We start from the raw sequence: 26,670 nt of genomic DNA on the forward strand, positions 1-26,670 counted from the left end.
CGCTGCAGAGCGCAAGCCAAGTGATCGCGTATTCCCATTCATAAAAAACTCCCAAGCATTTCCCCGAGGGTGAACATGGTTAAGTGCGAATACACGGGGTGATGCTATGAGGGGTATTTATTAATTTGCACTATTATATTTATTAATCACACTATGGTGGCTTTTTGGTGTAATGGTTCCTGGGAATCGCAATTTGATCACACGGGGGAGTTTACGTTAACTCACTGGCGAATGCCAACGGATTTTAACTTTACTCCCCCTCACGACCCGCTCTCGACGGGAGACTGAGAGAGAAGGTGGGCGCGCGAGAGAGAGGGGTGCGCGCGCAGCTGCAGCGAGCGAGGAGAGAGGAGGAGCGAGCGAAGGGGGAGGGGGTATAAGGCGCGTTACTGACACCGATATCAGCGTCGCGTACGTGGCTTATTCGGTAGAGCGTCGCGCTGCGGCCCGCCAAGTCCTCTTTCTTTTAAAGATAGAGAGAAGACTGCGGACGCCGCCGACGGCGGTGGATGGTTTGGGGTCGCTTATAAAGTGTATTCACTCTTAAAAAAACAGCAGTATGCTGGTATGCTCCGTGCGCTTTTCGCGCGAAGGAGAGGGTCGCCCCTTGCCCTCTTCGACTGAGTCGGGATCGTTGGCAGCTCTCGCGCACCCTCACTCGTACATGGAACATTCGACTCGCTGGGCAACGTTATCGATCTTGGATTTTACACCTAACCTCACGGCAACGGCAAGAATGAGCCTCGGGTGTCAGTATTATTGATTTCTCAATAAAAGTGAACACCTGTTGAACGGTGTAGCTCACTCTTCGAGCTGATCGTCTTATTGACGATATTATCAAGTTCAGTAATGGCGCCACTTTCCATTGGTCATGGATGCAGTGGCAGTCCTGTGGGCCCCAATTAAGTAAGAGCTGTCAGTGGTTGATATGTGGGCCTTAACGTCCCAAAACCACCATATGATTACGAGAGACGCTGTATTGGGGGACTCTGGAAATTTCGACCACCTGCATGTGGTTCTTTACCGTGCACCCAAATCTGAGCACACGGGCCTACAGCATTTTCGCCTCCATCGACAATGAGAGCTGCCAATATTGTGAAATCGGCATAATACGATGGAATTTAGGCAGTTGGCGTTACACACAGCTCGGTTTGGTTGTGAGAACGCTCATGCCATTGTATTTGGCTGTGTTATTCTCTCTATCTCTCCTTTTCTCTCTCTTTTTTTTCTTGATTAGGAAACGCTATTTGTGGGCGTGAACTGCGCGCTGTAAAGACGGATCGGCTTCCTTCATGGCGGTTCTGAAGATGAACTTAGACACACTTACCTCGGCGGGATTGCGCTGCGGTGATTTAGTAGCTAAGGTACTCGGCTGCTGACCCGCAGGTCGCGGGTTCGAATCCCGGCTGCGGCGGCTGCATTTCCGATGGAGGCGGAAATTCTGTAGGCCCGTGTGCTCATATTTGGGTGCGCGTTAAAGAACCCCAGGTGGTCGAAATTTCCGGAGCCCTCCATTACGGTGTCTGTCATAATCAAATGGTGGTTTTTGGGACGTTAAACCCCACATGTCAATCAACCAATCGGTCAATCAATCAATGGGATTGTGTTGTGTGTGCTCCCCGAAACTATGATAGTGATTCCACTGACAAATTGGGATTTGCCGACGAACTACAGTGAACTACACTGTAGACCAACTCTGCGATGCAGCAAGTTCGCTTCGGCGGAGAGCAACCAAAGGAAATCTGGGAAAACAATTGCAAACGGTTATAGTGGTGTCTGCTTGCGTGACGTTTGGTGCTCAATTATTAGATCGGCTGCTGACCCGCAGGTCGCGGGTTCGAATCCCGGCGGCGGCGGCTGCATTTCCGATAGAAGCGGAAATGTTGTAGGCCCGTGTGCTCAGATTTGGGTGCACGTTAAAGAACCCCAGGTGGTCAAAATTTCCGGAGCCCTCCACTACGGCGTCTCTCATAATCATATGGTGGTTTTGGGACGTTAAACCCCACAAATCAATCAATCAATTATTGAATGAACTGCTTGCTCGTGACGTTGTTACACTGCCCGTTGATAATTCGATTTGATTGATTTGTGGGGTTTAACGTCCCAAAACCACGATATGATTATGAGAGACGCCGTAGTGGAGGGCTCCGGAAATTTTGACCACGTGGGGTTCTTTAACGTGCACCCAAATCTGAGTACACGGGCCTACAACATTTCCGCCTCCATCGGAAATGCAGCCGCCGCAGCCGGGATTCGAACCCGCGCCCTACGGGTCAGCAGCCGAGTACCTTAGCCACTAGACCACCGCGGCGGGGCCGTTGATAATTCGAACGTCTCGCAGCGCATGAGTGAGCGTACCGTACGAAAGTGCAGCGCCCCGAGTGGGACGTTTTTGCCAATAAAACTCGGACGATCCCGCCCAGAGCAAGAGGCAGACGACATGCGCTTCCGGAAGCACTTTGCACTTCTCGCGTTTCACGCCGTTCCTGGTTTGCAACCTTGATATCCCGCGCCGGTAGTATTTGGAAAACTTAATAAAACTTTTTTCTTGGGCTAGTTGGTACATGGTTACTGAAATACAAAAAGACTCGTCCGTATGGTATTCTTCTGTCTTAATTTTTTTTCTTTCTTGATGGTACGCATCTTCCTGTATTTCAGTATGTATTTGGAAGTTTTGTTTTAAACTTCTCGTGTACAACTCGGAGAATCAGTTTCGCGATTGGCGTAACAAAACATTATGTCGAAAAATCGTTTTCACAGTTGAACCCACATATAACTCGCAGAAAAAAAAAAGGGGGGGGGGTGCAGATTATTTGATGTATCGAATTCGCTGTTTGTTTAGTAGAAATATCTGTTGTTAAGTTTGGTTTCTCGGCATGCTTCACGATAATGCAAGGAAGGCGGCTTCATGGCAGTATGCGGGAATTTTATTTTATTTTTTTTTGTGTGTGTGTAGTTTGTATTTGCCTGCGTGAAATGTATGCGGGAATGAATTATGCGCGAAAAAATACTTTATTAATGTAAAGAGTGCCTCAGCATTGTTATGCGCAACTGCGGGAAGTCTACCGTAAGGCGGCGGAAGCTTCTAGTCTAGCTCGGCCCGAATGTTTTGGTCTCTTTTTTCGATATCATACTCGGTGGACTTGTTGGGATGTCATACGCAGTAGCGACGTCTGGCTCTTGTCTACCTTCGACTGTGTTGACCATCGTCAGCCTTGCGGAGAATGGCCAGGTTCATCCGTTATACGGTACATAACCATTTGTGGTTAATTTGAACGGCACGTTCAGTGGAGCCGATGAACTCTGCGCTGGAGCACTCCGCTCCGTCGGAAAGCACCCAAAGGAAATCTGCCATTGGAACTCGGACGCCCCCGTCAGGGCAAACGACAGGGGGTGCCAGAGCACATCCGATTCCGGAAGCACCCAGCATTTGCAATGTGCTGCCCATTCCTTCCTCCGTGGTGCTACCGCATTTATCGCGTTTCGCGCCATTTTCGCCTTCACGAGAACGGGCGCGCTCACGCGAACGCCACGTTCTGCGCGCGCGCGACTTCCGGTTGAATCCGCGTGCGACTTCCGGTTGAATCCGCGTGCGACTTCCGGTTGAATCCGCCTCTTTTTCGCGGCGTAGCGAGAACTGCTCCGCGGAGTGGATCTGGTGGCAGAGCCGCTCCGGATTTGTCAATGAAACTTACTGGGAGCACTGTTAAATCTGCCAATGGAACAAGGTTGCTCCGCATGGAGCAGAAAGGTTTCGAATGTGCCGTTGTAATTCAACATATGATTGAGCTTGGAGGAAATAATCGCATTCGCTGTAGTCGGTTTTCTTCCCTGCAACCATGGTGTGGGGGAATAGCGTCGCATAGTCGGCGTTTGGGATGCAGGAAAGATTCGAAGGTGCTTACATGACTGAATCATCTCTATAACTTACTGAATGAATACGGTCGGCCTTATTGGTATAGATTGCGTAGAAAGGAGCTATCCGCAGGAAACGTCCATACTAATATCTTCACAAAGTTATAGGATCATTATGAATGGTTGCTGAGAGTTTTGGTTATTGAAAACTCTGCGCTGGCATATAACTATTTGCCGCGCAAGCTATTGTCGTCAGTTCTGTTCTTCGTCTTCTATACTTAAGTTCCAGCCGCTTCGAATCGTTCAGTTTTCACGGCGAAGCTTAGGAAAGCCGAAATAGCTCCATTGTACGCGCTGCTAACCACGAAACAAACTTGTTGGCAGGGATACGGACGCTCGCAAAGCAAGCGCTTGCGTTACGTGACGGCTCGCGAGTGCGCGAGTGTTGTCAGACTATTGGGCCGCTCGTGTGTTTATTAAAATGTCCTTTATAAATTAGTACGCGCTGCACCAAGTGCACTGATATTTCGCCGGCTTATTCGTCAACACCCATATGTTCATCGTCATGGCATAGATTATGAGCGAGAATTGGGTGTCACGGTCCTTTTTTTAAGAAGACGTGATCATGGGCACAGAATTAGTAAGCTTTTGTTTTGCTCTGCGCTAATGGGAGCGTGATTAGAGAGTTATAGTTTACCGTTAGCGTGTTAGCGGAGGTTAAGGGAATGACGCTACAGTGCAGCGAATGCTTGTTGCGGACAGCGTCTTACACTTAAGCAAAATACCGTTTACGTGGCCTTGCTCGGATGGTGGCGCCACCTATCGGATGGTTAGTAAGTTAAAGGACAGTGAAAAGGAAAAGAAGACGAGAATGTCTGCCTGTGCAGTGTCGCTAAGCATTGTTGCACGTTTATTTTAGTAATAATAATAATAATAAATAAAGATTAACCTCGCACCAAACGCCAAAACATTTATGTTGTTTATTTTTCTAAATCGGTCTAGTAGTTAGGCCTTGACACGTTCGAAATGGAGAGCTATCTCAAAAACTACGCTTACTTATCCGTAATACTGGGTCGTCGAAGCTAACTGAAGGCAAGCGAAGCCACTTTAAAAGAGTCGTTTGCTGCGAACAAGGTGAATATTTCAACAACCACGCCAAAATCACTTTGAAGCGGGCGTCCAAGAGCGCTGCCATGTTTTTTCACGTACACTGCGTACACCTACGCTACCACGGTAACGTTAAATCTGAAAGATAGCGCGCGTATGGTAAGCGGTGCGCATGCGCACTTTGATCCCGCTATCACTGTCACGCCCTGTAAGCCCGCTATGCTATAACTGCCTATTGTCTCAGTGTTTGCACGCCCTGTTTCGTAAAATGAATATGCCCCAACTGGCTCAGCTCTGTGTTACGCTAAGGAACCTGATGTTTTTCGTTAAGAACGAATGTATGAAGTCTATAGCTTTTAATTGGAATTAAGAAGAAGAAATGAAGTTGGGAAGGTGAACTAACGCAGTAGAAAACCGATCGTCTGTTAGAGCAACAGAATGTGACGTTGCCAAGGTAATGGATTGAAATACAGTACAGCCGGGAATGTCAGATGAGCTGGTGTGGTGAGACGAGGAATGTGCCAGGGATGGAGCCAACTGATGAAATACAGGTAATTGGAGGTGGCGTGATTGGTAATCCGAGACTGGGGATAATCAGCTATATAACAAGCCAAACAGCTACGTTTTAAGTTGCTGCACTTAGGTCTTTGGTTTTCTACAGGCTTCATTTATTTATTTCTTATGCGGGTATAAACAATTCATGAGTATTGCTCTTTGAGAATTGTTCTTTTCAGTGAGGATATCGAATGGCCTGAGGGTGAAAATATGAAGAGGTGTCAGAGATTGGGGAATACAGGAGCCACGCCCCCTTTAATTCGAAAGAGGTGTGCCAGAGGATGGGGGGATCGTTCCCGTTCCGCTTATACCTTATTACCCGTAAATACCGGATTAATGTTCCAAACGTGCAGTATAGCAGAAAGCAAACTTACTGGTTCTGGCTATAACATTAACACATTTATTTTCGGTGTGCCCCAATCATATGCACATATGTGGCTTGAACCGGACGTTTAAGATCTTGCATTCTTCGCTTACGCTCAGTGACATTGATGTAAGCAGGCTTATTAAGTATCTGATTTGACAAGGGAGAGAAGAGAGAAGCTGTCGTGAGAAAAGGGAAAGTGGATTAAGAATTTCTCGGGTGAATGAGGCCCGATGTCCATCGCTCCACTGGCTTCCGCCGCCAGACTGGCGCGGCACAAAAGTGTTAACTGCACCTCCAGATCCTGGCTGGCGAGTTGTTCCTCCTACTGATCCAAATTTCCGGGAAGGTAATCAGTTAATTATTGCTACTTGAAAGGTAGCCAAGTCTCGCGTTCTCTTACGAGTTCTCCGCGGTACGTATAGTATAATGTCGGCGGGCCGCTACATCACGAATCAGTGCGCCGATACAATGTGGAGTAAATCTTTAGACGATATATTGTTTGATACTACTGTGCAAAAATTTTTGTCTGTCTGTCTGTCAACTGAAACTATTCAGCTACTATAGGCCACCAATCAACCACTTCTCAAAGCCCACCAAACTTGATCTGGTTTGTGAGTTCATACATGTGCGCATTGTTGATTAAAAAGCAAATATTGCTTATATCTGTGGCACAATATCAACGCGAAAGCATTCTGTAGGGCGTTTTTGCTTGCTAATCGCAATAAATTTCATGATTTTTGTGTAATTTGTACGGATGTGTATGACGTCCTCACCTTTTATATATTGGGAGGGGATTTGGGGGGGGGGGGGCACAGTTTATTTATCAATTAATTTATTTATTTAGGGCAGAACTCATATTCCGGGTTTGCCCGTGAGATAAAGCAAAAAGAGCCCTTACACTTCCTGAATAGGATTTTTTTTACCACGCCTTATAGTGTTTCACCGAATGCGACAATTGGCCGTCGGCGTTGTGCGGTGTCGACACGAGTGATGCAAAAAATAGTTATCACGAGATGACGTCACCATACGACGTCATCTCGTGCCATTGTTGCTTGGTCGACGACGGGCCTTTAGCAGCGGCATTGAAAATCAGGGGATGTGCAGAAAAAAAAAAAAAAACTCTCGGGAGACGGAGTGGACCAATTCATTGACGTGAGAAAAAAAAAGATGTTAAGCAGAGGAGTTTTGAGCACAGACTCTGGGATGCACTCATGACCCGTTTTTCTGAAGCGTCCACATCGTGGTGGACCTTCACGCTGGCAGCCCGGTCGCCAGCCGTGGTCTGCGTAACTGTGTCTTCTGAACGCAGAGGTGTCCCAATCCTCCCAGGTTTTAGGTGCTCTATGGCCCGCGGGGGGCGGATCCGCCGGGCTGTATGGAAGGATGCGCATTGCGGATGCATGACATTCAGGACGCAGGGAACAGGAGAGGGCGGACTGCGAGTTTGTAGCTGCTGCCAGAGGGTTGATTGCCTGTCGGACCGATGGCTTTCTCGTTCGACTCATTTTCGGTGAATACATAAGCGACACTGTGGTGTTTTTGTCGCGTGCACCTCTCCGGTATCCGAAGATGCGTGGGTAGTCCTTGTCACATAGGATGTGGAACAAGGGTGAGAGGGTGACTGCCGCTGTGCGCGGTTCGTGAATTCTCGCGCTATAGGCATCGGCTCTCTCGTGTACCCTCCTGGGCCAGCTCGTCCTGGGCACCAGATCAGCCTGTGTCATTCTTGTGCCCGTTTCGAGGAGATTACTTATTCTTATTGATGTGCGACCGTTCCTGAAGAAATGGCACGCCTCCGGTTAAACGCGAACTATGACAGAACGTGGTTCTTGTTCTTCAATCTATAGCGTATGCTTAGTCCTCATAAACCGCCTTAGTGGCTAAAGTACTCGGCTACTGACCCGCAGGTCGCGGTTCCAATCCCGGCTGCGGCGGCTGCATTTCCCATGGAGGCGGAAATGTTGTAGGCCCGTGTGCTCAGATTTGGGTGCACGTTAAAGAACTCCAGGTGGTCGAAATTTCCGGAGCCCTCCACTACGGCGTCTCTCATGATCATAGCGTGGTTTTGGGACGTTAAACCCCACATATCGATCAATTAAACCGCCCCGCCGCGGAGGTCTAGTGGCTAAGGTACTTTGCTGCTGACCCGCAGGTCGAGGATCGAATCCCGGCTGCGGCGGCTGCATTTTCGATGGAGGTGAACATGCTGTAAGCCCGTGCGCTCAAATTTGGGTGCTCATTAAAAAAAAAAAACCCGGGAGGTCTAAATTTCCAGAGACCTCCGTTACGGCGTCTTTCATAATCACGTGAAGGTTCGGGGACGTTAAACTCCGCATATCAGTCAAATCAGTCCTCATAATCCATTGCCTCATAAACAAATGTGTAGAAATAGGCGCTATTGAGTAAAGTTGGCCGCCACATTCATCCTGGGGGTGCCTCACCTGTGTCGATTCGGTATGTTGGAACCTTCTTTCAATTTATTTAGCTAAACAATATAAGGTAATATGTATATTTCAGACAAGATATATCTGCTAAATGCATTTACATTTCAGTTAACGTACTAAAGGTTAAAAGCACATGAGTGTGTTTCACCACATATTTTCGGTGCATATCTTCGATATCTATTTGGAATTTGGCACTTTATATGTGTGCTCTAGAATGATTGTTTTCAAGGGTAATTCACAAAATTTTTCTGACAATAGGCTTAATTAGGCCTCGCATTTTGTACTGTAGAGCTGTAGCGGGTGGGACACGATTTTGATCCTTACAAGAAGGCACTTTACGGTAGCTACATCAAAATATACAATGGTAGTTACATCAAACTATAAAACCTGCATATTGGCTTAGTCTAACCTCCGGCATTTCTTGTCGTGGTAGAATATAAGTTAGTGCTAAGGTAAAAATTACACTTACGAAAGCAGGCAGCTGATCAATAAACTTTCGTATGCTACGTCCGGTCGCCAAGGCTTTGTCGAAGCGGAGTTGTGTGTTCAATGCTTCCTGATTAAACATTTCAGTCTGACTCATTGTAAGTGGTTTGCGATATCGTGGGAAAAACCACCACTCTTGGTTTCAGTGATGTATATGCGTGTACATTTTATGCTCAGAAATATTTTTGACTTGGCCGATATGTTATTTTTTTATTTAAGAGGGTCAATATTAAATCATTTGCAGCGGTCATTAACGGAAAGAGTGCCTATTTCTGCGAGTACGAAGATGACATACAGCTAACTCAAAGTTCACGATTCTTGCGTTAGTATTCCTATGTATAACGTTACCGCGAACACATTGCAATACGTACTTGGAAATTATCCCATTTCAAGCTCGTGTTCCCTACCGATTTGCTGATATGTGCAGCGCAGTAACTTCTACAGCGATATTTGCTATTGTTTGCATGATTGGACCTTTGATTAGTATTGAAACACTTTCAGGAATTTCGCTGTTATCTATTTATAGAAAGCAGCCACCCACCAGAATAAACTTTTGTCTGTAGAAGTGACTTGTGCCACACCGATTTGTGTCCCTTCGCTTTTAAGCAGCAGCGCATTCGAGGAGGTGGGCTGAAGCTAATAGAACATGTAGGATCGAATCTTGTTATGACGAACAGTTATGTACTGACTTATTGGTCATAAAAACTAAATACGAAATTTGGTTGGTGTTCTTCGTTTCAGTGACGTTTTTGTTTTTCTTTGTAATGAAACCGAAAACGCGAAACCCGCCGCGATTTTGGCTGTTACGAAAAAACGTTTGGTTTGCGCGTGGCCCGAAACTAGGAAGATTGAATTTTAAAAGAGGGGGGGGGGGGGAAGGGGGGCCTTTCACTACTACGCCGATAATATACCCGAGGTTGTGGCATTAAAATTTTGTTTTAAAATGTGGTTGAGAAAGTTGCGGAAATTTCGCTCGTAAGCCCCGCGGACATGGCCAGGAGCGATTTTTTTGCGCCTGATTTTATTATCTACGGTTACAACGAATATCAGATACAACGAAGTAACTTATCGTCCTGGTACTGCTTCCAAATGAAAATTATCGACTGTGCATGGGTAAACAGTTTGTTCTATGTTACCTTCTGTGTCCACTTTGATGATTTTTTTTTATCTCCACTAGTCTATTATGTCTTTGATCGCGGCTTCACTGGTTTCAGCTTATGAATACTGTTTTTTTTTTGGGGGGGGGGGGGGGGCGAAAGGTTGGGATGTGCACCGTACCGCATAATTACTGAGCAGTTTGGGTTTTCAACCCGACTTTATCTTTGTTTTGCAATTCCACGTGTTTATTTTGCAGGTGATGATGTACGTGAACAAGGTTGGACCTTACTTCAACCCGCACGAGACGTACCACTACTACCAGCTGCCAGTATGCCGGCCAGACAAGGTCAGATCCCGATTACTTGCTATCTAGTACATGTGATGTTCAGTGGCTCGTCACTGTTTGAAAAACCTCCTCGTCGTGTAAAACTATTTCAAGGTCGTTGCGTTGAATCGTCCAGAAGTGCGAAGTTTTACTGCTTCGCATCGTTTTCTTCTCTTAAGAGTACAATTAACGAACCGATAGACCTGAGAATTGTGATTACTTCGCCTAGAACATTTTTTTAATGTTTTCAATGCAGTCCAGATTTGCGAGTTCCGCTTGTAATGAGGGAATTGTATATTCATTTTTGAACCGAGATTTTGCAGAATTTTAGTCAGCCGCCACGGTGCGGTGTAGTAGTTATGGTGCTCAAACGCTGACCCACAGGTCGCGGGATCGAATCCCGGCCGTGGCGGCCGCATTTTCAATGGAGGCGGGAAATGCTCGAAAGCTCATGTACATACATTTAGGTGCACGTTAAAGAGCCCCGAGGGGTCTAAATTTCCGGAGCTCTCCACTGTGGCGTCTAATAATTATACCGTGCTTTTGGGACATTAAACCCCATCCTTTATTATTATTATTATTATTATTATTATTATTATTATTATTATTATTATTATTATTATTATTAAATCTTGCAGTCACTTTCTTGAACTTATTCGCTTTCACGTTTTTCTTGTAAATATGGGTGTTTTGGTGCTTGTCACGTTCACTAATTGTACTTTGTTGGTGACCGCGCGTTTGGGCCTCGCAATCAAACATGCTTTGGGTGGATCAACAAGTATCGGTTGTTGACGCATTGGCAAACGTGCGATTAATAGTGTGGACAGTGCCCTGGAGGCCATGTTGAGAAAATGCAAAGCGATTGCAATTTTACAAAACTTAGACCGTGTCGGAAGTTTTTGAAGATGACATTTCAGTCGCGGTTGGTGTGCTCTGCTGTTACAGCGACTATCAGTTACCGATCATTTTACCGGTCAGTTCAGTTACCGACAATTTTACAGCCGGGATTACCACCTGGCTGCTTTTTCGCTTGCGTTCGCGTTTTTTCACCTCACAGATCCCGCTGCAGTCAGTTCAGCAAGCATCCCGGCATCCCGTTGTTAGTCGTTTTCGTTTTTCGTACTTCTCTTTCTATTCTTTTTTCTTTTTTTTTCATTTTCGTCGAAAGTCCTGCCTTGGGGATTCAAACATAGCGAAATTTCCTTCGTTACGTTTCTCGAAGTCATGTGTAATTTGTTGCTCCCGGGACTTCCAGTTATGGTGGTTCATGGAGCCTTAATAAGGAGGTCTTGCGAATGAATTTTGCCTGCAGTCACAGTATGAAGAGCTACAGCATGTACAACATTTCATTAAATTTTATGAATGAATTTCAACCACGCAAATAATGTATATAGTTTATGCAACGTTTGTTACATTAGTTTTTTGCTCTTATTTGTAGATGCATGTACAGTATGCGTGAAAAAGAAAGTTGCAAACTCTATGCTAGTGCTATTTAGGTTTCTGCATTGCAAAGCTGGCTCTACTCGCCCTGTAGTTTGTGCGAAGTCTATTGTTGAATCTACACATATCATTGGTATAGCACATTTGAAAATATTCACCGCACATTGTTTTCTAGACGACCATGTACCTTTTTTTTTTTGTTCTAGATTCGGTGATATATTTTACCTTGAAGTTTGGCTGTACCACGCACACACTTGAAGTGCTTACGCCGAATGGCGGCAAGCACCAAAAAAAAAAGAAAATGGAGACCACCCTAATCCGTTTCCTAGGCCGGTGCCTGGCTGTGGCATGCGCACCTCGGCGTCCGTGTATCCTGATGCATTGCTCAAGTTAACTTTGCGCTCCTTCGCGTCGTCGTGGAGGATCTCGGAGGCCACGTGCAGATGAGCGCGTGGTTGAGACTTGCTCCGCCTGGTGCCGTTGCGATTTCAGGTGCTCATTTAATTCGTTTTTTTTTTATTGACACGCGGACAGTTAGTCGTACCTCATTTTAAGAATTCCCATGATCCACAATCTCATGTACTCAGTATCTCCTAACTTGAACGTGAACCATTGATTTCGTGCCAGTCCTATTTTTTAGAAGGGTTCTTTTACGAATATTTGAAAAATCGTTTAGAGCTTCGAAAAGAAACGAGAATATCGCTGTTTCCTCGTGGCCTCTAGAGTGTATGCATTCAGTCGCCATGCGTCGGCTGTAAAAGGACCCTCATCTTCATCACGTCCTTGTTAACTGTCCGTGTAGCGTGCGCGAAAATTCCACGCACGAGTTGTTGGGAGTCAGCACGCGGTCGAATATTGGCAGTACGTGGGAAGTGCGATTCGGCTGGGCTGGGCAATGTAAACGTTATTTCCCGGGTTTCCCTTGACGCACAACAACCCGGCGAAGCGAATATAACCGTTTTTGTGGGCACAGGCGTGGTAAAACTGCCGAATCGAAGTAGCTGCGCCTTGTTCATCTCTGGCGCCTGCTGAAGCCTATAGAGTTTATGTTGCTGTACTGAGATTGTTGACTTAACATTCGACCTATTAGGATATTATCTGTGTGTGTGTGGGGGGGGGGGGTGCGTTTATTTACTTTGGACGCGTACCCTTGTTCTGGCAAACATTTTATTAACAATATCTTGGATTTTAAGCCGTAAATTGTGATACCATCATGAGAAACGCCGCGGTGGAGTGTTCCGCAAATTGCGCGTGTACTTTGACGTGCGCTGACCCGGCACAGTTGACGGAATTCCAGTATTTCGCCTCCGTCGGAATGCGACCGCCGCGGCAGGAATCAAACCCGCGACCTTCGTGTGAGCAGCTGAGCACCGTATACCTATACTGTTCCACCGAGGTGGTCGTTGCAAAGCACTTTAATGTTCCGCATAATTTCGTTGTGGCCTGAGATGGTGTGGCCTGAGTTTTATTTTAGATTGCGAGAAGGGGTGACGTGAATGTTCTTCACCATCATGTATGTGTCCAGTTGCGCGCGATGTAAGGTTATATCGCGCGAGCGTTGACCTTGCTTAATTAACGTCTCGGGGGGAAGGGGGGGGGGGGCTATCGGCACGTTTTGGAACAGCGAAAAACCGAGATTTCGTCCTCTCGTCCTCGTTGGCTGTTTCGTGCTCAGACAATCGCCCCCAACGACAAACTCTACACACCCATTCTCTCAGTTTTGGGCACTCCGTTCGTTGCGGTCAAGCCTATAATCTTTGTGGGCTTTGATCTCCGCAGGCGATTACAGAACTGATGGGAAATATGTTTTGAAACTTGGTGCTTGGCACTGCTTCGTTCACAGCAGCTTCTTCAGGCGGGAGTGTTCGCAGCTTATGTGACAGCAAAAAACGAGTGAGCGAAGCTTGCGTGGTACCGCCTTCTCCTCGGAAGAGGATTGTGGGATGTGGCGGTGTTGTAGCGCTCGAATTTATGTCGTCGTCGTCATCCTGTCCTAAGTGTACTGTGGGACTTAGGATTCTCTCAGCGATATCAATGATCTGGTGTTAGAGAGATAGAAGTCAGTAAACCGTAAACCTAACCAATACAAACTGACAAACGCCATCTCGTTTTCTTTATCGTGTTTCTGCTTGCACACTCTGTCTCTTTAACACGAATATTTGTCAATAATAGCTCGGCTTTCTGTTATTATAAGTGCAGTGATTTCCAATTGAGGCCATATGAGCGCAGATTTTCGGTGAGCTTGATTCCGGGCAGTACTGGCCTGTCGATGGGTATATAGACTATAGAGTCCCTGCTAGTTGTGAAACCGCTGCTGTACTTGCTGTTGTAGTCGCGTTGCTGCTTCAGATAAGCCGCTTGCTGCTTCAGACCTGTTCCGACCATCTGAAGCAGCGTTGCTGCTTCAGATGGTCGGAACAGGTAGCGGTTACAATATCTCTTCGCGACTTCTGGGGAGCTGCATGGAGGAATTTGTCGCTGTCGCACCTGCGTATTACTCCGATCATTTAGCTCACCGGTGGGTGTTGCAATCGCAGGGTTGTGTAAATGCATGGGACGGGTGACGGGGCCGACGCGTGTATACGTCGCCGCGGCAGCCGATCAAGATCCCGCTTTTACATTTAGCTCATCTTAGCTGCTATAATATGAGGATCGCGCACGCTAGAGCCGGTGTTGCCGTAATCTTGGGCGTTAGGTTATAGTCTATCTCGCAGAAACTATCGCGAAGCAGATCAGTAACGCGACGGAGGTGTACGTTCGCTTCGCGAAACGCGCTAACGTCACAAACGGGCCAGCGGGCGGAGGATCTGAGGCGCGATGCGGATTACGCGTGCTGCTCGTGAGCTAGTTATAGAGATGCGCGGCGCTGCCGCGCGTGACGGGGACATCGCGGCGAGATAATCCGGCGGCAGACGGAATAATCCGCTCCACTGAAGGCTTATACCATCGGGTATATAGTGTGCATCGTACGAGCGCCCAGCTTGTGTCTTGCACGTCTCGGCTCCACGAGTACATTGTCTTCAGTGCTGTGCGACGAGAAGGTTTTGATTAACAGGCCGCCAGAAGTGTGATTGCGCGAATCTCTCTATACGCGTTTACGGGTTCGACACCTGACCCAGAGAGTCGCATTCCGATGGGGCACAAAAAAAAAGTTACGCACTTTCCGCTTGCTCGTGCAAGGCCTAAGCATAGTGGAGCTGGTCGATCTCATTATTTCCTGCAATATATAGTGGTTATAAGTTGGCAGCTTCGAAGTTAGGATATCGCGATCACGGTCTTGGCGTAGCTCGCATTCGGCTTCTCGGATGCGCCCTCACGCTGCATCCGTTTAAACACTCCCGTACACGGCTGCCGTATTCGAGGTGTCTTGTTCTCGAATGCTCTAGCTGTGTGTTGGGGATCGGCTTGTCGCTGTCGTTGACTCTTTCGCATAGCAGCGAGTATATCGCTTGGCGAAACGAAGCCTCCTCCTCGGGGGTACGTAACTTTCTTATGGCGCGATGAATGGCAACTACTGTCCCGGCATAGCCCGATACTTTCTTTTACTTTGCCGGGGTGTGGTTGCTGTGCAGTTGTCGCCTGACGTGGCTCGACATGACGACTCACCAGCCGCGGGAGGCGAGAGGTCGCTATAGGAAACGGCGCACCGAGAGTTTTCGAGATTGGGTCGGACATGTTACGGCTAGCTTAAACGAAAAAAAAAAGGTGTGTTATTAGATTGTGTGTGTGTGGAGTGTCACGTTTAAGAATCTCAGCTTGTCGGTTCTCCACGGTTGTATAGGCGTGGCGCGTAAATTGCTTGCGTGAATGTACAGTCTTGCCCTGTTGTTCGCTCAGCTATAGATACGAGCATTTGACCTTATCGAGGCACGTGTATATATGGTACGACTCGCCACAGGACGAGCGGTATAGTCTTCTGTGATGCTATTTCACAAAAGTGTGCGAGCAGTAAAATATAAAACCGAATCGAATACGAGTGCAATAAAGATCATGTGGCATCCATTACGAATCGAATAGAATCCGAATAGTTTTTGTGTAAAAATCTTGTACAGACTATCGGCTATAGCTTTCGAGGTACGTTTTAACTGTACAATGAACACATCAGTTACTTCAGTATTATAGGTGTTACCTGCTTTTAAGTTACACTGAGATTTAAAATTTAATATTTCATAAATGAGCGTAGCGCGTTGAGGACGCTTTATTCGGCAACACTGCAGTTTAAAGCAAAAAATCCTTTGTCCGGTGATGAGTTAGTCTTGGATAGTGGCGCGTAAATTCTCAAGCTGCATGCGTCCTGGTGATTCACTTATCGAAGCAACAAACATTATTCTTCGCTCTTACAACGTGCCGTTCCTTCGAGGTTTACCCGTCTGTGCTGATTATTCTAAAAAACATTCGAAGTATATTCGGTATAGTTCGAATATCCGCTATTCGATTCGAGTATACCATATCGAATGAAACGACGTTCGACTTCTCTAATCTGTTATTATTTCTTATTCGTTGTGGGTCGTCGTGTTGTGTTGCGCATGTAGCGACCGATCAGCCCTGTTCGCGGGTTTCTCTGCCGTCGTTTCATGCGGAAGCTTGTCTCAGTGTGACACTGGGGCGCACATGCGTGTTAGAATGATAAGGTGGACTAGTCTTCCATGACTGAGCTCTTCTCCTGTGCGCTCTGCTTACGTCTTCGTGTTTTTGCGCTGCGTCAGTCGTACGTACCTATGTACAGTGCTCGCGGAAATGAAACATGTCAACTTAAGCCTGCAGGGTGATGTGCGTACTTGTCACATCGGCGTACTGGCTCATATTCACTTACGTCACAGCCATCATCATCACATTTCGCGCTCATATTCGTAGCGACACCATGTTGCTATATCCAGCAGTCGCGCATTGTTATACTTAAACTTTTAATGTCGCGTTTCATTTCGTGAGCACACTACACGTTTGGCAAACGTGAAAGTTGGGCTAGTTGGTGGCAGCTCATCTTAAGAGACAAGTCACGCGAGGAAGAGACGATTCGACACTTTGTGTCTCGTCTCCGTGCGCTGCTTGACACTTTAGCATATGCGGCTTTCTTTCAATTTCGGGGCTTTGATGCATGCTAGTGTAAGTTGGTACGAGGCGGCAATATGCCATGACAATAATTAAGTAGCGTTTTTTTTTTCCTTTACTATATCGTTTAGTGGCATCGATCACATTTTGTGGGACTCGTTGTCCTCGGAGTTCAAAAAATAAATAAAAACTGATGTAAAGCTGGGTTGAAAAACAACGTGGGCAATGCTGATAAACGCAGTGCGATGGAGAATCAAACTAAGCGCATGCGTTCTTGCCAACACGCGTAGTTTCAGCCATTACTAGCGTGGGCTTGAAAGAGCGAGGTTAGTTTTCTATCCACCACACCGTCGTGTGCATGGAATATCGCGTTTCACTGCGCGTGAACAGCTTTGGGACACCGCGAGAGACTCTGCAGCTCGCGTTTGGGCTCGCCCAATCGCGTCAATGAGGGCGTAAGTGTTTTCGCAAAAGAGCACATTGGCAAACAGTTCGCGCTCACGACTGCGTAATTTATTTGTGCTGAGCCGCTGATTTTAACTTCGTATGCAGTATACTGCCATCGCGGCGCTGCGCACTGTAAAATTAGGCATAGCTCCCAGATGTGGACGCACGAGAGGAGAGAACGACGACATGAAGCCCGGGTTGTGTTGTGTCTTTGTTTGCATGCCCGCCTTTCTTTATTACTACTCCCTGACATCTGGCTCAACTGTCTCTCTATAAGCTCTCCAGTATAACTACATTGACTGTGTACGCTAACTACTTTAAGATATGCATTGTAACTACCCGGATTCAAAGCAGAGCTCTTTGCCCATGCAACGTGGTAAGCTTCAAAATCCAGCCGTGCATGATCAATCTCGCTTCTTCCGTCCACCCCCCACTCTTTCGCTCTCAATCCTTTTGGATGAACAAACGCCGCTAGTAACCGCCAGGGGGAGCCACTAGTTTCCCCCACAGTATGCAAGAATTTGTCTCGAGTGTTCATGTATACTCCACGCCGAAACTTCCATTATATTCGACCATCTGTACATCGTTCCCCATGTACTAGACGGGCAAAAAAAAAAAAAAAGCCTTTCGTTGTTTTTTTTTTCGCGTTGTCATCGTTGCTCAGTAGGCTACTTTGCTTCCTTTTTATTTCCCCCGAGGCCTCAATAAAGCATCCACGCGCTCTTTCTATCGAACTTTAAGACGTCTAGATTATTTCGCGATCTTTTATAAACACAAAGCCCTCGGTATAGCGAGGTTTTCTTCTGTTGCATTTGGAGGGGGAGGGGTTTTTACTATTCGATAGAAATCGAGAAAAACAAAAATACACCACTGTCGCCCGGTTCTATTTCATGCGCGTACATATATAATATGCGGCCGTGACGCGTGACGCGTGTGGCCATTATTACATCTCGCGCGCTTCGATATGTATACACGTCGTTTAATCGCCAGCCTCGCGCGACGCGACTGATTGATAGCTACCGCGAAACAGTTCTCATCGAAAGAAGAGGGAAATGGAAAGGTGCTCGTATAAAGCGCAATTATCCCTTTCTCGCGTAGTGTATTATTATATACATACACGCGCGCGAGCACGCAGAAACACTCGCGCGCATTCACGCATGCACGGGGAGGTATTCCCGGCTCCCGCAGTCAATCACGGGGCGTATGCCCCGGTAGCGTGGCGCTGTCACGCTTGTGAATGAACGCTATTGAAATTGAAGAAAGAGAGAAAGAGAGAGAGAGAGAGAGTGTGTGTGTGTGTGTGTGTGTGTGTGTGTGTGTGTGTGTGTGTGTGTGTGTGTGTTGCTATCGGGCAGGGGCTCGGGTTTCGTGGATTACATACGCACGCACTTATAACAGACACTCCGTGTGGACTGTACCCAATCTCGGTGTTTCTTCTCGATTGGCGTCGTCGTAATTCTGTAGGACGCACAGAGACACGAGCGTGCCAGTACTGTATAGCTGACTAGAAAAGCGAAAGCTCGTATTTTACGTGAATACTTAATAGACGAAAATGAAGGGGAACTGACGGAATATAGACACGGCGTCGCGAGAAATTCGTTGGCGGTGAGGGCGGATACATGGTGCAGCGTCGAGGCGCGTATGCGTTACGCTCATTCGCATACCTCAGAAACACTTGACCGCAACTTGCCTTGTATAAGGACCGCTTTGTCCAACTATGTTTACTTGGCCAAAACCACGGTGGCCAGATCATCTACTGATCTTTTTTTTTTCTTTCTTTCCCCCTCCGCTTTTTCTTTACAGCAAGGCTGTTTGAGCGGTTCGTACGAAGATAGGTGTGTACAAATGTGTAAAAAAAACTGTCATCATTATGTGCGACAGAGACTAGCCTAATCCCACTACCCGCTGCTGGTTCGCTAAACACGAAGGCAATGACTGGCAAACACTGATTAGTATGCATTGACAGACGTAACCAGTAACTGGGAAAGGCTTTAGTAAAGCGTTGGCATTAACCCAGTGATAAACCCCGAGGCCGCACGTTTCTGTTTCGTTGAAGCATCTGTATACGGAGTGCTTCGACGGCATACACACGTTCCATGAGAGAATACGGAACGGGGAAAGCAACGGCGGCTTCTAGAAGACTCCTAAGCTATGGAAGCTTCACGCGAACGACGACGACGTCCTTGTAAAAATTTATGGGAAGTGTGAACGCTCGGTTTCAGCGTGAGTTTGCCTCTGGAGTCGAGACATCCGTATCGTGTCTGTGACTGTCTGTGGCTTAACTGAGACCTCTGCATGTGCGCTGAGAATCAACCTATGGAAACAAGCTATACCATTACCCAGCTTTGGTTTCCTCTGGTTTGCTTTGCTTTATTCAAGCTGAAGCCTATAGCAAGAAACGTCTACGATGGAGGCGGAAATGTTGTAGGCCCGTGTGCTCAGATTTGGGTGCACGTTAAAGAACCCCAGGTGGTCGAAATTTTCGGAGCCCTCCACTACGGTGTCTTTCATGATCATATGGTGGTTTTGGGACGTTAAACCCCACAAATCAATCAATCAAATCAATCATTAGCAAGAAACGTCTGGCATTCGGATTAGACTTCGCTATTGTCCAGCTTCGTTGTTTAAAGCCTTGTGCGCCGCATTATTGCAGGCTTCGCCTTTTTTTTCCCCGCTCGTTTTTTTTTTTTGAACCAAGGAAATCATCACCTTTCTAAAACATATTGTTGCCTCACGCGTATCGTACCTGCCCAGAATGTTGGCAGCACGTCCACTTTGTTGTTGTTGTTGTTGTTGTTGTTGTTGTTGTTGTTGTTGTTGTTGTTGTTGTTGTTGTTGTTGTTGTTGTTGTTGTTGTTGTTGTTGTAGGAAACGCAGTTGTGCCTCACAGCCGTGACACTAGCGCCGTTAGTATAGGGTTGTGCGCATGTCTACACAACACAGAAGAGGGGCGGCTATGATAACTGCTTTTCCCTGCACTTTGAGCTCAATATTCCGGCTGCAGCAAGACGAAGCGGCTGCACATTTCAGCACTCCTCTCTAACACACCTCGATAACCTATGTCACAATTTTAGTATCTGCGTTCTTCATTTACTACTGGGCCACCGTTTTAGGCGGCTATATGTAGCCACCTTCCATCTGTTATTCACCGCTCCGTCGAACGCCCATCCGCATTTCTTAAAGGGACAGTAAAAAGCAAAATGATTTTTCGCATATTGGTAAAGTACAATTTCATAATCCCCAAAAAACACCACTCTTACCACGATGCGAAAAAACGCGTAAGAAGAAAGTCAATGGAGACACCATCTTGAGATTGCCGCACCAAACACCGTGACGTAATAAATTTTGAAGGTCTTTACTTGGCTCTCTGCAGCTTCTAATCTTTAAAAATGAAGTACAACGTCATCTGTGGCTGCCACAGACCTAGCATATAGGAAGTTTCAAACTATTTCGTGAAGCCAATGTCCCATAAATACGAAAAATTTGTTTTGAAATTTTTCACGTCCCGCGCGCGAACTCGGGCGTGATATTAATAAAAAATGAGAGTTCAACCTTGATTTTATCCGCTAATAAAGAACTTACGACAGTGAAAAGAGGTAGTTTGTCAACCTAAACTAAGGCGCCCCGCCGCGGTGGTCTAGTGGCTAAGGTACTTGGCTGCTGACCCGCAGGTCGCGGGATCGAGTCCTGGCTGCGGCGGCTGCATTTCCGATGGACGCGGAAATGTAGGCTCGTGTGCTCAGATTTGGGTGCACGTTAAAGGACCCCAGGTGGTCGAAATTTTCTGAGCCCTCCAATACGGCCTCTCTCATAATCGTATGGTGGTTTTGGGACGTTAAACCCCACATATCAATCATCAACCTAAATCAAGTCATTGTTTCTCTTTAGCGTCAGTTTAACGCCATGTGGCGGTGCTTTGTCCTTGCGCCATGAAAAACGGAACACGTCGTCATCTTCACGCATTGTAAGCGTTTTTTTTTTTCATTTTTTCCAATATAAAGCCTTTTGATCTGCTGCATGCGTGTTCATGCGTCGTCCTTTTGTTGGCTTTGATGTTCGTTACTTCGTGCACTGCGTACCGTTACAATCAAGCTGTCGGATGCGCGCCTTGATTGTTCCAGCGAGGTCGGACGACGAGCGTACGTAAACGGAGGCATGTGGTCGCTATACCTGGTGCATCATCAGGGGGCGCATTCTCGCCGGAACGCATCGGAGGCGCAATTAGTTCAGTCGAAAGCATGATGTGATTAACGAGGCGCTCTGTAATGAGTAACTGCAAATCAATTTTGATCACCCGGAGCTCTTTAAAGGGACTGAGAACTGTTTTTTTTTTTTTTCGAGCCACTTTTTTTACGGCGCGACAAAAAGCTCACCCTTCGAAGTGTTTGTAGCTGCACTACTTAGTCCGAAAAGTACGTAGTTATTTCTCGTGGTATTTTTTTTTTATCCCAAGTGCTACAAACACAGATCTCGAGCAACGATAAGAATTGATAGTGATACCGCCAGCTCTTCTGGCGGCTTGTGAAAGCTGTCGTTGTTCTCCTTTTGAAGGAGTTCCTGTAACTGTGCACAAACGCCTTTATTTTGAGCTTTTCAAATATTTTGGAAAATAACAAGCTGTTACAATGAGATCATGTGGAGTTATACCCCTTCCTTTTCTTTGTACCGCGTTGATGCGAGTGCGCCCAAGGTTGCCTGCGCGTGTGTCATGTGGGTGGCACGTCCCGGCGTCGTTACTATATGGATTGAGCAGCCAAGCTAAGTCGCCGAAAACGTCACTGCGCGTATGCCTAGCCGTGCTGAGTAGCGGTGCACGTCATTTCTAAGACGAACTGTGTAGGTAGCACAACTATGTAGCTCCACTATCTTAGCGACTTGGAAACGGCGGGGACGCGTTGCTCGAGCACGCTGAAATAATAGAGAGTTTTAGTACTGCGTAATGGTGCTACGTACGCATCACGCAAGCGCCTTGCGTTACGTGGCGTCGTTTGCCACTAATCGGCTTTTAGTACGCCGTAGTACCCGCGTACGTAACGAGCGTGAAGCGTGTTGCGCCATCTGGTAGATCAAAATAGAAGCACGTGTTCATGATAGCCAATGTGAGCCAATCCAAGTGTAATAGCCACATTATGGCCATATTTTAAGCCACAGAGCCGGTCGGTGCTTGCCTTCCATGCCGCCAGTTTGCAAAACGAAGTCTCGCGCTGTCGCGAACTTGTTCGAGAGCGGCGCGATCAGCTCATACGTACGCACGCACGCATCTCATGCGTGCGTACGTAGCGGCTGTGTACGTAACGCGATACGTGCGCGTTGCGCTCTGCGCATGCGCACTACGCAGAACGTGGCGTCCTTACGCAACGCCGCCACGTACGCAGCGTACGCAGTACTAAAACTCTCTATTGCCAAGACGCGCTGCCGAGCATGGGATCATTACGTCACGCGAATGATCGATCCCATACATTTTTGAAGCATTTTTATTTAGCAGTGCAATCTTACCGAAGATATGAGGTCATCAAAACAGCACTCTAAATTAGGCTGCATGTCCACCTCGCCTATATGTGGTTCTTCCATTGACTTCAATCAAGAAAGAAGTAAGGCTATTCAGTCGAAGAATTTCAGATACCTTAAAGTGCTACTTTTGTTCCCTGGCTTCGCTGTGTACTGATCAAACTTAATCAAACTTAAGTTTGATCAGTACGAACTCACACTGATCAAACTTACAGTTCGATCAGTACATGTAGCGTGGCGGCAGTGGCGGCGGCGTTTTAAGCGACTTTCTTTGCTTACGGGTGGCTCGTAGCGGTAAACTCGGAAGTGCTCAACAGTAGCGCAGCGAAGCTTCTTCGGACTTATCGGAAGTATGGTTTCATTTCTGTTTGTGGGTGTCATCCTATGCACTTGAGTTTATCGCGTTTGTACACAGTAATATTGTGAGCAATACCACTGTGAGGTGAGGTTCGGTTATCTCCACAACTTGCTCGGGGTCATGTTTCTGATAGTCTGTCGATACGACGTGATCCGTTGTTTGTGTACACAGCAGCAACCCGGAGCTCACGAGCCCCGATTCGCGACTATACGTATTCATGCAATAACAACTGAGTACACCAGTACTACAGCTCCATCTCTTCCGCCGGTCGTGCACGCCCTCTCTGATCTGCATCTTTTCAACGCGAGTTCCTTCTTGTACGCCTCGCGCGCCGAGCCTTTTTTCTGAACGGCGGGAATCAAGCGAGCGTATTATTGCCGTCGCGTACACGCACGCGTAAGTGGGAACGAGGGGAGGCTTCGCGACTGTGATCAAAAAGGCAAACAAATAACCGCGATTGCGCGCGGGTTTTCCTGAGCATGACGGCGTCTGTTTGTTATACAGCCCGCGGGGTGAAACGTGACGACGAAGAAACGGCGCGAACGAGCAACGAGAGGGAAACGGGGGATGCGGAGTTTTTTTATTCTCGTCGAAAGATGAGAAAATGGAGGCGCGGTCGGATAAAATGAGGCGAAGCGGCGCCGTCGTGGCTTTGTGGCGGTGGCTGCGAAACCGAATCCCGATAAAAACGCGTGCGAGTGTGAATCTCAACAACGCAGGGTTGCGGCTGCTGCCTTCGGCTGACTCGCCGGCTGGTTGGATAGGGTGGGTGTAGTTGCGGGCTTCGCGGTTCCTCGTTGCGGGCGCGTGGTTCGTAGATTTTTTGGAGGGAAGGAAGAAAGAGAGAGGCGCGTGCCTTCTTCGCGTCTCTTATTCTCTCCGTTCCGTCGTTTGCCATCATCAGAGATCCGTATCCGCGGTGCCATGTTTCTCCTTCCGTCATCTCGGGTTTATCGCTTTTCATTCGTTCGCTTGTTTTTTTTTCCTTCTCTCTAGAACGCGTTCCTTAGACCGAGTTCATTCTCGGCGAACGTACGAATGCGCCGAAAGCAGCCACTAGCAATACGTATACTCGTACGGGTGCACCGCGCCTCGCCGTGTTCATTCTCCGCGAACGCGCGGCGGTTGCCGGGGAGCAACTTGCGCGCCAGCTACACTTGACTGTGATGTATGGAGATTCGCGGATAACGGGGAGCGCCCCCGAGTAAACCTTCCATCTTTGTGCCGGTGTGTGGGTATTTGCTTCATTTAGTTTCACCATAGTTCGCGAGATTTCATACGTACAGATACACACCCGAGCTCCGTTTGTGGATGTGTGAATGGGCCTATCTACGCGAGATCCAGGATGTAAGTGAAAACCTCGCCTTAACGCAAAGCTTTCGTAACCTGGAGTTTAATATTCTATCGACGCGAAACTTCAGCCATTGTGTATGTCAGCAGCGGAATGAACAGCAAAAACAAGCCAAAAAGATAGAAAGACACCGCTCCGCCCACAACAGGCAGCATTGATAACTATAGTAGAGCACTATATATAGACGTCTACGTAAGGCAAGGTAGTAGTTATGTCTGTATGTACTGCAGTAAACATTCAGCTGATAATTCAATTGACAGGCTAATTTGTTCCATGTTCCGAGAGCACTTGTTGCCATAGCTGGCACGTGAAAAACACTGAAGAGGGCGGTCATCGTATCGCCAATCTTTCTCGGCTTACCCTGGCACGCCTTCCTCGCATTCGTAGCGTAGCAAGCACGTAGCGCCACCATGGCATCCTGGGACACACTTTATACGGCGTGTCACGGCGATGCCGACGACGAGTATCCACCTTTAATTTCCATACAAGTGCCATCGCAGTTGCAGCAATGCCGATTTGAAGTAATCATGCGGGTGTCTATATAAACGTAATGCCGACGCCCCATGTTCCGTCTTCAGCGCCGTTCGTTTACTGCGCGCTGGGGAGTGTGCGGGCATAAATAAAGACTCGCCCATAGTTCACGTCACCTTGTGCTGATTGGAAGCTAATCAGTGCAGTGCGCTCTTAATCGAAAAGCGACGACACCGTGGTTAATGAGTGGCGATCGATAATCGGTACATAGCTTACATTCACCGAGCTGGTGTGAATCCCCCTGTCGCGTTTGCCATCTCTTGGAATCCAGCCTATTACTCTCAATGACCGGTGGTCATCTTGATTACGCGCTACGAGTCCTACCCGTGTCCAGTTTTTATAAGGGCGAAAGTCCCTGGTGGTTGAAAGATATTCACTCTTCGTGACAGTTTGTCTGCAAATAAATATTTTTTTTTTCGTGAAACAGAGGGACTGTGTTAATATGAAAGCCTAGCTGGGACGCCATTCTGAATATGTTTGTGTGGTGAAGAGCAGTCCCGAAATAAATCTTGACTGAGTGTGCAAGGCAACAGCAAATATCATCCCCTGCTGGATCACTCTTCCTTATCAAGGACGCTGTATAACAATATAGTAATAATTATCGAGGTTTTACGTTTGAAAACCACGATAATATAAGAGGGACGTTTTTGTGGAGGGCTCTGAAAATTTTCGCCTCTATGTTGAAAAAACTACTGGTATTCTATCCCGCAACGTTCGCCTTTGCAGTCGAGTGAGAACACTGTACGAAGATATTTAGCGTGCGATACAATCCGTATCGTCAATGAGCGTGATTTGCTTCGCGTGTACACAGGTGTTGGAGCGTCAAGTGTCGCAGCGAAGACTGTGCGTGTACGAGTATGTCCCTTCGCCGGCGTCTGATATGTTCGTCATGTGGCAAAATATAAATGAACGAGTAACCCGTGGCTTCCCCCGAGTGGAAATTAAAACTCCTCAAGCTTTGCGGGGCAAGCGCCAAGATGTGATTACCGGCCACCCTGTTGTGGAAGACTCGGAATGAATTTTCACTACCTGAGCCTCTTTGTCTTTTTCCTTAAGTCTAAATATTACATCGGTGTTATTGCGTTCTGCCCACATATGAGCGCGACTGCCGTATCAGGAAGTCGAAGCCGAGTCCTCGTGCTTTGGCAGCCTGCCGCCGAGCTTCCACGGGTGTGTTCATCCAAGGTGTGGCCAGTGTGCTTTCGAAGGACGGCTGTCTAAAGGGAGTCAACCAGCACGAGATTACAGTTGTTCTCGCCTCGGGGGTTATGGGGCTCGTCTGCTGACCCTCAGGTCGCGGGATGGAATCGCGGCCGCATTTTTTTTTTTTTTTGTGGAAGGGAAAATGCTCGAATCCCGTGCATTTAGATTGAGGGACACGGTGAAGAACTTCAGGGGTTCGAAATTTCCGGAGCCCTCCACTACGTTGTCTTTCATTGTTACATCTGGATTTGGGACGTTGAACGCCATCAATTATTATTGAGACTACAGTCGTTAGGTAGTTTGTGTCCCGCTGAGAGAATGACAGTCCAGATTCCAGCGCTTGCCGCGGTAGCGTAGCGATTAGGTTGCTCGGCTGCTGACCCGAAGGTCGCGGGTTCGATACCGGCCCACGAGCCTGCGCGAGGATGTGCGCCTGTTTATGCAGCACAACAAAAAGGAAGCATGTTGCTCCTGTAAAGCGTGCTTTGACGTTGGCACTGGAGTTGTGCGGGAAAGCGTTATAGTCCTGCTGTGCGGAGAAGTCGA

General features: G+C 47.4%; 1 protein-coding gene across 1 annotated transcript in view; it reads left to right on the plus strand.

Annotated features, from left to right (window-relative positions):
- The window catches only part of LOC119170598 (transmembrane 9 superfamily member 1-like), a 112,210-nt gene that overhangs the window by 12,004 nt on the left and 73,536 nt on the right, over positions 1-26,670 (plus strand). Inside the window, exon 2 of the mRNA XM_037421813.2 lies at positions 10,169-10,258. Coding sequence (XP_037277710.2) covers positions 10,169-10,258 — 90 coding nt within the window. The remainder of the gene's footprint in view (positions 1-10,168; positions 10,259-26,670) is intronic.

The sequence above is a fragment of the Rhipicephalus microplus genome, chromosome 2 (genome assembly GCF_043290135.1).
Source record: "Rhipicephalus microplus isolate Deutch F79 chromosome 2, USDA_Rmic, whole genome shotgun sequence".
NCBI classification, from domain to species: Eukaryota; Metazoa; Arthropoda; class Arachnida; order Ixodida; family Ixodidae; genus Rhipicephalus; species Rhipicephalus microplus.